Source organism: Anopheles cruzii, chromosome 3 (genome assembly GCF_943734635.1).
Source record: "Anopheles cruzii chromosome 3, idAnoCruzAS_RS32_06, whole genome shotgun sequence".
Lineage (NCBI taxonomy): Eukaryota > Metazoa > Arthropoda > Insecta > Diptera > Culicidae > Anopheles > Anopheles cruzii.
In genome coordinates this window covers 71,963,339-71,976,680 of record NC_069145.1, presented here as the reverse complement: position 1 = coordinate 71,976,680, position 13,342 = coordinate 71,963,339, and the positions used below count along the sequence as shown (strand labels likewise).

General features: G+C 51.8%; 1 protein-coding gene across 1 annotated transcript in view; it reads left to right on the top strand.

The window, feature by feature from the left end:
- Positions 1-13,342, top strand: part of LOC128275652 (mucin-19) — a 105,212-nt gene that overhangs the window by 74,240 nt on the left and 17,630 nt on the right. Inside the window, exons 3-5 of the mRNA XM_053014232.1 lie at positions 11,235-11,415; positions 11,605-11,730; positions 12,962-13,107. Coding sequence (XP_052870192.1) covers positions 11,235-11,415; positions 11,605-11,730; positions 12,962-13,107 — 453 coding nt within the window. The remainder of the gene's footprint in view (positions 1-11,234; positions 11,416-11,604; positions 11,731-12,961; positions 13,108-13,342) is intronic.

The window sequence follows — 13,342 nt, the reverse complement described above, 5'->3', positions numbered from 1 at the left end:
CAGCGGACTACGGGAGGGGAGATACTACACACCGGGCGGACGTAACATGTTGTTTAGCAGCAGTTTACCGTAATAATAATGTTTCGTTTGATTCGTTTTACGACCAAGAAGTGAGTATCACTATCAACTGTTCGTTGTGCTTCTCTAAAGTGGAAGAGAGAGAGAGACTGAGAGGACGGGGGCCCGGCTCTAAGGCTGCTGACGTACTGCTGAACTTTGCCAGATACGGCCGCGCGGGAGCTCATGATGAGAGCCGAGGGCAGAGATAACATCAGGTCGCGTCGTCGGGCTGCGACACCGACATGGACATCGGCCTTTTTAAAGAGTCCATGTGCGGAGTTTTGGAAAGGAACAGACAATTGTCCTCTGCCGTGGTGTTCTGTTCCGTTGGACCAGGACAAGTCCCGCCCCTGGGGTCACTTGGGGCGGTGGCCAGATAAAAATAAAGAAATAAATATAACTGGCCGCGGAACGCGCGCGCCCGAAGGACAAGATAAATCCTTACATGCTGGTTGTTGCTGACTTGCTGCCCAAACAAAAAAAGGCGCAGAAAAATACAAAAATTATCTCGAGAACATCATCATGTGCCGCCGCGCGCGCGGGTCATCGTTGTCGACATGAAAACTCTTTCACGGGAACTTGGCTCCGATTCAAGTCACGGCCACTTCAAGTCAGGGACCGGGCCCGGGCTCAGTCTCGCAGCAGCCAGCCTGAGATCGGTGCCAACTAAAAGGAGGGTCGGTTCCTCTTGGTTGTGTGTGTGTGTGTGTGTGTGGTGGATGCTTCTCTATCCCGGAGAGGGTCGAGGAGCACCCTTTGTGGGAAAACTAGTTTGCGGAAAATAGCCAAAACGCGCTGCGGAGCCTTCGCGCGAAAAAGGACCCTTGCTGAAATCCATCTTTTTCCTCCAAACGATTCGGTGATTGGCCAAAGAAAAACGAGCCAACGAGGATTTACCTCACAGCCAATGGAATGATGTGATGCAACAGAGAGAAAGAGAGAGAGAGAGAGAGAGAGAGAGAGAGAGAGAGAGAGACGGTGTCACTGCCGCCTCGGGTAGATAGTGTGAGACCGGGAGCAAGAAAGCATCTTAAAAGCATTAATGTCCGTACTTCCGGTTATTGTCGTGGATTAAGAGCTTTGGGAAATAATTTAAGTGCCTCTGAACGCGCGGGGCACACCATGGCCAGGGGTGTTGGGTTTGCTCCTGCTTACGGGGATGCTTTTGGAGCTGGTGGTACACACGTTGGGGCAGTTATTTTTATTCGCCAGCGGCTGCCCTGAGTAGGTACCGCAGATCGGGTCTTGTTTCGTGTGCTCACAGAGGACATGCAGTCGAGAAGGGAGCATCCCTCTTCCGGATCAGCATGACCGGAAGCATAAGGAGAGCGAGGAGAAAGAAATGGTCACAAAAATCACGTTGCCTGCCGCCTGTACGTGCGCGAAACATCGGCTATCGTCTTATCCGGATGAGAAGTGACAATGGCCGTTAGATGTGTGTTTATTTGCTAAATTAACTGAATGACAGCGAGAAAAGAGGATGCAATTTTTCCGACTTGCCACACCAAACCGGACTCGGTGCTCGGTGGTACTGTTGCCATTTTCTCGTTAACTGATCAGCCATTTTTGCCTTTCTTTTCTCCGAAACGTAGTTTAGTTTGACACTTTTTGTGACACTTAAAAGTCAAGAGTGGAGTTTATGTTTTATTCCACAAACAAATCTTAAGAATTCTTGCATTATATGGCTCAAGTAGGCCCAAAGTACGGACCGACCCCACCGGCGGTAATAAAGTTGCCATTGCTGTCGACGGACCAATAAAGCCAAAAGCTCATCATCCCTTCACCACCGGTGCTTAGGCTTTAGGATGAGCTCGATGGCGCGTCGTCGTCGTTAATTAACTGCCGAGCGTTAACTAGCGATCAATTGAACCATTTGCCGCGCTATGAGAACCGGGCCACGTGATCGTGCTCGAGGATCAACCACGATGTCGCCCCCCCGGGGGAGGGTAATGTAATTGGAAAGTGGCGTTTGACGGACGACCACAGCCACAGCCTCAGAGTGACAGTTCTCCCCGGGACCTCTGGGAATGGTGGAGCCACTCGCGAGGCTCGACGCGACGCCAACCACCTACGACGCATTAATTGACCGTCCATTTGTTGATAAAAGCCGGAAAGGTGGAACGGTGGAGCGAATGGCGCTTTTCCTACGCCGTTTCGCTCACATTAGGGACATCGGCGGACATCGACGACGACGACTCCGGAACGAACGATAGAAATGCAATAAAATGGATGAGTTGCACAGCTGGAAGCGGTGGACACGGCAATAAAATCTGGAGCGCCGTAAGAAGGGGGAACGGGGCGGGGCAACGGATACCCCTTGACCAAGTGCGCCATTTGTGGGGAAGTACCGCCCGTCGCGCGAGTGAAGGGAAAAGCGATGGAGCGCCGAGAAAAGCACACGCGGGCATCGGAGGGAAATGTGTGTCCCGTCGCCTGGCCACAAGAGGGCCACGGGAGAAGAGTCTAATTGAATTAGTTGTCTCCACCTCCGATCGAGAGAGAGAGACAGAGAGAGAGAGACAGAGAGAGAGAGAGAGACCGGGTTTATTGCATTCGATTGACTGTGTTTCAGGTTTTTCGTGTCGCGTCCCCCGCGTCATGATATGTAGCTTTTATTTATTTATATTTATTGCCATCTGCACCGGAGGTTATTGTTTCAGGCGGCTTCGCAACAAACAAGTGCCGAGTGGGAGATATGCTCTCGCCGTTGCCACAGCCGTCGTCGTCGTTTTTGCGCGCGTCATTAATCGGCCACGCGTCGTGCAGTTTGCGTTTCATTTTTTCCTCTTTTTTTGTTTGTTTTATGTTTCTCTTGTTGGTTTGTTATGTGTCGCTTTTGACGGCCGTTAGCTTTGTTTAATAGTTTTTTAGGTTTTTCTTACCATTTCCCCCGTTTTTCCATTTTATTGAACACATTTTTTGGTTCTAAACCGTTCAATCTTCTTTCTGTGACCCCCGGCTCTCTGGGGTCACTACAAAACACCTCACTGGACGCGCTCTTCAGCTGTCAACGCGATAGTGTCGGGGCACACCACGGGCCGGTCACCACCACTAGTGGCGACTGTCGTGTACGGAAGATAAATCGTTCATCCCTCCAGGAGTACTCGCCGTTCCGAGCCCTGGCAATGGGCGATAAAAAGGGGAAACATTTTTATCATGCCATCGTGCGCTCAATGGTGGCGCCGATGCGAGATATGCGCGGGTCGCCAGCACCCCGTTTTGGAGTCAATTTTTATTCCGACCACAAGGATGCCAAAGACAGAAAGGGCGCGTACTTACAGCAGCGGCGAGGTGTGCATTCTTAATGAAGCGTTTCGCTTTGCGCAACACACTGGCGTCGGATGGCCCAAGACGGCACTAGACACTAGGCGGCTAGGCACATTAGACACTGCCCCGACCCGACATCGGTCATGTAGGTGTCCAGTTGGCCGCGCAGAGCCACTAGAAGAAGGGCCATCAGGGCGAGCATTCGTTATCTGTGCCCCACAGAGCCTCACTCTCTCGCGCTGGCTCAGGGGGCCAGTCACGAAACAATCGTACGGACAATAAATAGCGCAACTGATGCGGAGACGAGCGTAAGGACCCACTGTGCGCCACTCCGCTGCGGCACTCCTGCACAGAGCCGCTGTCCAGCAGAATAAAAAGAAACCGGGCCGATTATTTATGAAATTTATACGACAAAAGAATGCCATTAAGCGAGCATTAAAACTGATAAATTGTATCAAAAGTTAATGTGTGTTTGCTGTCCAGTCCCGGGAGCCGCCGGGTCGGGGCCGGACCCGTGTCGGCGTTATGGCGAACTTATGTTCGCTGCGTCGGCCGCGGGCTCTGGCGCCCCGAAAGGAACTGCTGCTGCTGCATCTCCACGGAGGAGGACTGCTGTCGGCTTCGGGGTTCCGGACGTGGGCGAAGAACGACACCCCGACCGGCGTGTGTGTGTGTGTGGAGCAGCCAGCTATGTGCAAATCCGTGTTTCCTTCTTGCGGAAGTCTTGCACCCTCTCGACACGGCGTCTGTCGTCGTCGAAGAAAGTTCACCCGTTGCCAAGTCGTTTTCCGAGGGGTCCGCCTGCCCGGTCCCGGTTATTTATGAAGTCAGAAGTCGGACGGCCCCATTCCGTTCCCGTTTCCGTTCGCGTGTCACTCTAGTTCGTCTTTTTAATGTGGAAAATAAATCATTAATCGCCAATAAATTTCCAATCTACGGCCGGGTGTTCTCTGCCAGAAGACTGGCCAGACCGGGCCGTTCGTATCTTGGGTTTTGTATCGTCTGGAAATGACGTTTCGATTGCGGCCAACAGAGGGTGCAAGAAAAAGTGCATTGCGTTGGACTCCGGACACCACCGACATGGCAGCAGTATTTATAAGGAGCGACTTTCAGCGCGTGGCACAGCGCCACGGCGGCCCCGTCTGGTGGAGTGATGTATTTATTATGGGGGCCTCTCGCAGGCGCCCGCTACACACACGGGGACGGGGACATCACCTTCCTTTCCCGGTGGTTGTGGGTTCGCTTCTAGACGTCTCTTTATGGCGTCAAGCCAACGGCGAGTGTCCGATTCGCAAATGCAAACACCGGCATTCGAATTGCAGCCAGCGCCATCCACAAATCAACAGCTGCCCGGTGCCACCGACGCATTCTAAACCCTCGCAAAAATGGTTTCCATTTTTAATTTAAAGTAAAGCAGGAGAATGCTGAAAGATTGGTCCCTATAAGACCTCGATCATTATTAGTGTTCCGCTAGTAAATGAACGATAATTGAACCCAACTATATCTCCTGGTTTTTCCTGGTCTAAACCTGCCAAATTGCACACCCATCGAGGACCAAAGCGCCGCGCAGAGCAACGGCGGCAACGGCGGGGCACGGGAAAACAATTTTCTCCAATTACGCCAAAGGCATTTGGCTTCCGTTCCAAAGCAAACATAAATCATCGAAACTGCAGTAAATCACGCACATCACGCCGTTCCGCTCTGGCCAAAAGGATTCGCCTTCTCGAGTCTGGCGAGGTGGCGCGTCCTTAGCGTGGCGAAGACGAAGTGAGTAAAGACAGCACCACCACCATCAGCGGTTGCAGCGGGGCACCGGTTGCATTCGTAATTTGATAATTTTGGGAACAGTTGGCAGGAGGCAAAACCAGGAACCGCGGGATGGGGCCTCCGCTCAGAAGTTTCTCTTAATAACCGGAACACCGCCGTCATGGGATGAGTTTCGGTGGTTTCCCAGGAACAACGGTGCGCGTTCGTGACGTGCCATCATTAAAAGGATTAAATCTATACGCGGCGGCGCCCCGGGGTCTGGGTGGCCGATCAAACTCGCCCCACACGACACGAATGGTGTAATGTTTCAGACGTACGAACTCTCTCCGATTCATCCATCTGCGCCTCGCGGTGGATTGCCAAAGTTTACCCATATGCCCTCACCCGGGTTTACGAGAAGGAGTCACTCAACCCGGAAAGGTTGAGCACTTTTTCTGGCGTGTCATGACGGTGGACATTTGCGCGTTGGACGGCGCCAAAATCGGGCGAGACATTACCGGCGGGAGGTTTTGAATAATGTATGCGAAGTTTAACCTTTAATGGGCCGAACGGGTCTCCCTCCGGAGTTCGGAATCCGGAATAACGCGAGATGCAACGCCCTAAAACACGGCCAGTGTTGACGGACACCCTGCACCTAAATTGGACCACATTGGACCGAGGTTTTCTTGGGGCTCTTTTGAGTAAAGCTCCCAAGTTCTAAAGTCTACCCGCCGCGCTAGTGGTGTGTAGCATCTGTGTCCGTCCAATATTGGGTCCCCACGGGCACGACGCAATCTGCCATTATTTACGGTGAGAGCATAATTGAATTCAAATTTATGACGGTTCCCACGCACACGCCGCGGCAACTTCCTTATTGTGGCATCACAGGAATATGGGGCACGAAGTGGAAGAATCGCTCAGCTAGTTTGGTTTGCTGTGGATACGTGCCCCTGATTGCGTGATCATCTTCCACCCATAAAGGACTTTCGTGGCGCGTGGTCCAATACTCCAGAGGTTCTTCTTTTCTTCTGGACCGAAAAAGAGCCCTCCGAGCTAACGAGGGTGTCGGTGTCCACCGATTTATGTTCCGTATGTGACCAACAGCACTGATTTCGGGGCTCAGGCTGCCGCGTGTTGTGTATCAGTAGATTGCGGTGCGTCCCGAGGGATCTGCGTTTTCTCGGGGCCCCAACATCGCCCCGAAGGATTTCTCCTTCGGGGCGCTGGGAGTTTGTTATCTCGGAGCGGCTGGTTCCTGCAAACCCAGAGGTAATCCATTTGGGCGAAGGATGTTGTTCGCCGCAGCTTCTTGAGAGCCTAAGAACTGAGCCATTTCGGGGGGTCGCAATGGTCATCGAGTTGGAGCGAAAGTGTCCCACCGGAGGTTTCCCCAAAAAGGGCCTCCATTTAGTTGATTTCTAGCTTGTGGTGCCTCAAATTAATAGGTAATAGGTAACACTCAGAACTCTCTGTGGGAGTTCAGTCTGCTTCAGAATTAGCATCGGAATCGGAATGCGTGATTTAAAACCGTGTGACAACCGAGAATCATTTTTCTCTTTCCACCGGCTCTCCCGGCAACAATGTTGCTCGAAGGGCCGAGCCAGTTGCGTCATCCGTAGACGAAAAATCCGCAGAACGCCAGCCAGAACTTCCGCGTCTGGGTCGGAACGACGGCGACGACAAGAACCATTTGTCACACGGGCAAATGCACCCGCTCCCGCTCCCGCGCGCCCTATGCGTCTTGTGACCTCCCAGGGCGTCTGCGGCGCGCGTTAGATCATCTTTCCGCCGCAGCGAAGTGGAAACCGACACCACCACCACCACGAGTGACCGAGGGGTGGTGGTCATGAGAGTGCTGGCGCCTGTCCTCGCCGAAGAAGTGACACGACGACGCCGGGTCGTTTGCAACCTCTAGTCCTCTAGAGTAACCGGAACACGCCAAACCCATGACGGGGTGGCCAAACCCATATGCAACTACTCATAACCCTCGGTCTCGGGGCTCAACAGCTCGTCTTCCGATGCGCTCAAGTAAATATCGCTTCGTGTGCGCGCTGAGGTTGCCTCTCAGCCGCTCATCGGACTTCTTTTTGTCTTGGCGCTCGATCGACACGGGCACAGGAGGTCCCCCGGGTGCAGCATCACACGGGATGCGCGACGACTTTGTCTGTTTGGCGCTGTTTATTAGTTTATTTAAATTTCACACCATTTTGTACCTCCTCCTCGGGCACTACAATGTGTGCAGCAGCAGCACTGAGTGTGCTCAAGTAACTAATGACGCCGATAAAATCCGTATGTTTATGGGGTCTAGCTCATGGTCTTCAGAGTGAAAGCTCGGCCTCGGCGGATACGCCTCAGACACGCGTAATTCAAGCTCTGTCAACAAATGGAGTAACTTAACCTATCATAACGGTTATCTGCGCCGTTGCACGACGTGGCGCGTTCTATCCCACGCGGCGCGGTTCCTGGCTAATACGATTTTTTATCGGTTTAATTTGCCGATACAGCATTCTTGGAGCGTAACCGAGTAGAAGGACGGACGCCTGCATCCGTGTTTTGCCGCCGGATTGGTCAACCGTCACGATGATCCAAAGGATCACACTTTCGGCACGACTCCTTACCAAGGCGCCCCTCCGAGAACGGGGCATCCAATCCGACGGCCGTCAAGGATTTGACTTTTCCCGGCTCTGACTGAAACGGCTAATGGAAGGTTTAGAGGCGTTTTAATTTAATCGCCTCGGATCGGATCCGGATATTGCTCTAATCTTGCTCTGCCACTTGAGCGCGTTCCGCCGAAGCAACAGTTTGTGGATTCCTCCGCCAGACGCGAACAATGCGGAATGCGGACATCGACTACAGCGAGAGAGAGAGAGAGAGAGAGAGCGGGCGCGCGTATCACCTTAATTACCCGTAGTTACAGATCCCGGGAGTTGTTGATGACCGGCCGGCGCCACCGACACTTCTGCGGTCGGTCACTCTCGGTCTCGGCAGAGGGGGGGTGCCGCGTCAACTCAGGCGCATCGAAAACCAATCGAACTATGACCACTTCCGGCGGGCGCGCGCGCGCTCGCGCTTCGCGTTACTTACCAGGAGATCCGTCGCGCGCGCCACGTGGAACTAATTAGTCGCTAATTGAATTGAATTAAGCGTGCAATTGTGTTTACCACCGGGCCGCGCGCAGGGCCGCAAGACGCCGAAGGGCGGCCGGTCGGCCGGAAGACGGAACAAGACACGGTGAGGCCGGCCCCCACCAGGAGCCGCCACCGCAGCATGCAGCATGCCGCATGCCATCTCCAATTATCGATTAATTGGACCGAAAACCGAATTAAATAGCGGCGCGATGTTACACTTCCCTTTTTTCCATTCCGCCCGCCCGCTGCTTCCGGCGGGCCCCCCCTTAGGGCTTTCGGGTTGTCGGGCTTGGTGTTTAAAAGCCACACACCACCGGCGGTGCACCGCTCCTCGCAGAAGAACCTGTAGGTCTTTCGCCGAGAGTCCGCCCGCCCGGAGGCGCGAGTAAATTGTTATTTTCACATTAATTAGGCGTGGCGCGTGCATCGCAACCGCAGTCAGAAGGCATTAAAACACACGCTACCCGTGAAACGAGACGCCGCCGGTGAGGTATAGCACCGCGACGCGTTGCATAATTATCTCGTGCCCCGGCCAGGGCCGTGTCTATGCTGGTGACACCCCGGCGGTGGCGGCTCCTGCTGCGGTGGGTGTCTGACGTTTTTGCAAAGACTCGTCGTCGTCGTCGTCGTCATGCGTTATGAGTGGGGATGTTTCGTTTTTTTTTCTAGTCTGTCCCGAAGCTCAGGGAGCTAAATTGTGGTGTGCTGCGGATCACCTTCGGCTGACACGTTCCGCTGTCTGCTTGCTACATTGTTTAACGAGCGTCTAATCTGATTGTTTGGGGTCCGTTTCACACTTGACAGTACTCACGTGGGGTCGTGCAGTGGGCATCCTTTTTCACACTGTAGACCGTTGAGGGGAGTAAGGATCGATGTTGATGTGGTTTGGTGATTGGGACACTACGAGCGAATATAAAGCTCAAAGTACGGATTCCTGCCTTTAATACTGATTTGCCGGCGATCGTTTTCCACACCGTTTCGGACCATTCAGTAACGGGAATTGAAACAAGAAAATCAAATCTTTTACCACTCTCAAGGTAAGGACCCTGCTAAGGCAATCAACGTGTGTCAACGATGGTTGTCACGAATCTCTGCATATTATATCGTCTTTGCCGTCTACAATGACCGTCTTTAGTTTTTTGTCTCATTTTTTATTTTTCTTTCGAATTTTTCTGGTTAGCTTTCGGTTCGTTTTGGAAGTCTTTATTGGGATCAACTTCGGTCACGACACGTTATTTAGTTGCTGTAGAAAGAACCAAAAGCACGATTCGAATGAAATGTTCAACATTAAGTCTCTAAGAATGATTTTTAAACTTCAATTGCATAGCTTCAGTAATGGTTTCGTAATTCCTTGGAGAGGTTCTAGGAATCTGCGTACCTTCTTAATACTAATAGGTAGAATATAATGAAAATAATTAATACTATGTTAGATCAACTACAAATCAGAATGCTAATAATGCACCCAAGCCGTAACAGTTCGCCTTTTCGAGGTCGCATACGTTAACGAGAAGATAATTATTTTTATCGGTTTAAATTCCTTTCGATTTAAAATATTTTAAATTTTTACTTTCTTAATTTCTTTTAACTTTTCACATTTGTGTTTTCATACATATCAAGTGAGGTGTTCGAAGCTATTGAAAACACATTTTTTTTGGTAGGTTCAATCATAACAAAAATCTAGTATTAACTACCCAGTTCGGCCTCATTGCGGCTAACAGTTTTGGACGATTGAGTGATAAAAAGACATTTTAAATAAATCTACCAGAAAACTTTAAGTGAGCAGTTTGGCCCTTTTTGTTTAGACTCAGCTTTACTGGTGGACCTTTTTTGCGAACCAAACCGTTTTGCTATTTACATTTTTGAAAAACCATTTTCCGTTGACCCCATTTTCTGTCCGAGAGGCTGACAACGGGCGTTGTTATTGTTTCCGGCAGAACCCACAACCGTCAGGTGAAGTTTGTCGCAAACCACCACTGACGGCCGTCACGTGGCGCTCGTTGGCCGGAGTGCAGCCATCCGGCGGAAAATGGTTGTGACAAACGAGAGAGAGAAAGAGAGAGTCACTCGCACACACATAAACTCCGCCACCGCCGCAAAGGACCTTCCGGAGCTTCCGGGCGCCGTGCCGATCGTTTTCGAATCGGCTCGTAAACACCGATGGCCAACAGCGCGCCGCTTAGTGGCTTAATATTTACAACATTTTAACCAAATTAAAATGATAATCGACGCCCAAAAGTTTGGCGGTTCTCCGAAACATGTGACCTCCTGGTCCTGGCAGGCGCCCTTGGCACTATCATCGTCGGTTGAGGTGACGACAGTCCGGCCAATGCTGTTGTTGCTCCTGCTCCTGAAGGCTGCTCGGCTTAAAAACGCTGAAAAGTTTTCCCGGCGCTCGGCCATTAAGTAATTAATTTATCATCTATTTCACCTGGCCGCCGCCGTCGGGCCAATTCCGGGGGTTGGTGACGGCGGCCACCGTGTGTTCCGAAACCAATCAGCCGGCTAGTAGGGCGCGCCCGGTCGAGCAGCAGCGGACGAAGGCAGATAAAAAGCATTTCCCGAGCGGCTCATCTAAATTAAATTGACCACCTCGGGTTTTGGCTCGGAACACTTCCTCAATAGCCGCGCCGCGCACGTGCACGGTCCCGCGTGTGTGTGTGTGTGTGTGTTCCGGTGACACTTTGGCGACTTTTTCAATCCTTTTAAATCGCACACTTTCGGTGAATGAAAAAACCATTCAGTTGGCTAATGAACGTCCTTCGTTCCGTGGGGTGGGTCATCTGACCATCGGGTTTTCTCTGCTGTCCTTTCGCTGCTTGTATTTTGTTTGTTCCGGGCCCCCGGATCAGGCTCGCAACTAATAATTTATAGTGCTTCAGCGAGAAGGCACACGGAACCGCGGAGGGCACTTGTGTGTCGCCCGCGGAATTGTTTGTCATCGTCGAAAATAATTTTGGGTTCTCTTATTTCACTTATTTTTTTGCGATTTTTCACGATTTTTCCTATTTTTCTTTCTCTTCTTCGAACCAACAGAGCACGTTTGGGATGTGTTCGTGCAGCGGAAGGGGCTCGGCGACAGCTACGGCATCCTGGGCAACTATCGGCTCTGCATCACCGACAAGATCCTGTCGCTGGTCCGCATCGGACCGTCGGTGACCGCCACCGGGGACCAGCGCGTCGAGGTGGTCGAGTTCTCGCTCGCATCGATACGACGGTGAGTTCCTTCCGTTCGAGCAGTTTTTTTTTCGGCGTTATTCAATTAAAAGTAATTCAATTCACGGTTCACGGCGTCGCTGTCGTTTTCGTAATTTTCGAATCGAACCGGTCGAACGTTAATGTAATTTTTGTTTAAATAAACGTCACGTTGATAATTCAACCCGATTTTTTTTTGCAACCCGAGCAGATGCGGCAACTCTCAGCGCTACTTTTACCTGGAGGTTGGCCGGAGCTCGAAGACCGGCGCCGGCGAGATTTGGATGGAAGTGCAGGACTCCATCATCGCGCAAAACATGCACACTACCATCATGAAGTAAGTATCACCACGAAGGAACCCTCCCCATCACAACCGTCTTGCGGGAGGCGCCTGGGAACGCGCGCCTTCCGCTCACTTTCATCAGCTGACAGTTTTCCAGAAGCGAGTACCGGAGCTCTGTCAGCTGCAGATCTCCCAGGGACCACCCTCACTCGCCGCGGCGATTGGATTTGGACTCTCGTTGTTCTGGCCCTTACCGCGAAGTCGTTCGGTTTGGAGAGTCTAACGCCACGTTTAACGGTCTCGGTCGGCTAACAAAGGGACAAAAGTTCCAAAAGAAAAGGCAAAGGCTGGCGCCCACAAAACGTTGAATCGTCCCGCCATTCGTCAGTTGGCGGACGAGACGATGTCGACGTCTGTTCGACGTCCACCGCCAACCGCCCACAGAGAGACCTGTTGCTGCAGAATTGTGGCAAATACAGGGTTATCCATTTCGTGGTTTCAAAAAAGAACTTCAAACTTTGACTTTTTTGCACGTTTCGGCTGTTACCTCCACGTGCATAACTTGGCGAATGTTATTTTTCGAATTCTCCAAAGTTGCAGGCTTGTCAACATTAACATGATCTTTTGTAAGAAAAAATCCAAAGGTGTAAAATCACACGATCTTGATGGACAATTGGCGTCACCAAAACGCCAAATTATACGCCCATTTTCTGGATTTAACGGACTCTCTTCAATCGATTGATCGATTGAGTGGCCCAGACGCGGCAATTTTACTTGTTTACGTAGCCGTTTACGTATTGTTCTGTTGTTCAGAGATTCGTTTTCTGAAATGGCAAACATTCAACTAAAAGTTTGACACTTGGGTTGACAGATATACTTGAAAACCGTAAAGTGCCCAGCTCTGTGATTTCGAAACTACCAAAATGGATAACCCTGTACTTCGCGGACCTGGGTCTGGGTCCCGTTTCGATGCGGACGCCAGAGGGCGTAGACGTAGATCGTGCCGAACAGTGTCCTTTCTTTTGCTTCGGCAAGGCATTCTCCGAAAAACGGAGAGCCGCGCGCCACTGGAGAGTGAAATTAGCCCAATTCAGTGGAACCGCTCGCTTCTTCCCTTCGGGGACGCAGCTGGGCGACGATTGCCAGAATTTATCGCCGGGAAGATTGAGAGTCGCGAGGAGAAAGTGAGTCTCTGACAACATCTTGCCGCTCCCACCGACTTTGATCTTGCGCCGCATCCACCTCGATGACTGACTGACTGTACTGACCCTTTTCCGCCCCGCAGGTCGGCGAAAAATAAGGACGACAATCTCGGACCGATGATCCGGATACGGTCGTCGTCGGCGAACGCCGCCTCGAAGCCCACGTCGATGCTGTTCCGCCGCCAGACGCACACCGGCCAGAAGCCGATCAACTGTTCGCCGTCGAGCGGTAAGTGCTGCCCTCCCGTGCAAGGCTTTGCTCTCCAAACGCCCCGACCCACCTTGTGTTAGCGTGTTTCCGCGTTCCCCAGTAGCGCTCAGTGTAGTTTGTAGCGAAAACCTCCACGCGGGGCACGACGACTCCGCGCCGTTGTCCGCCGTGGTCCCCGTTTTTATCGATCATCTGTGTTTATGTTTTGTTTTGTGACTTACTACCTTCCCCCCGCGAACCCGTTTAGTTTGGC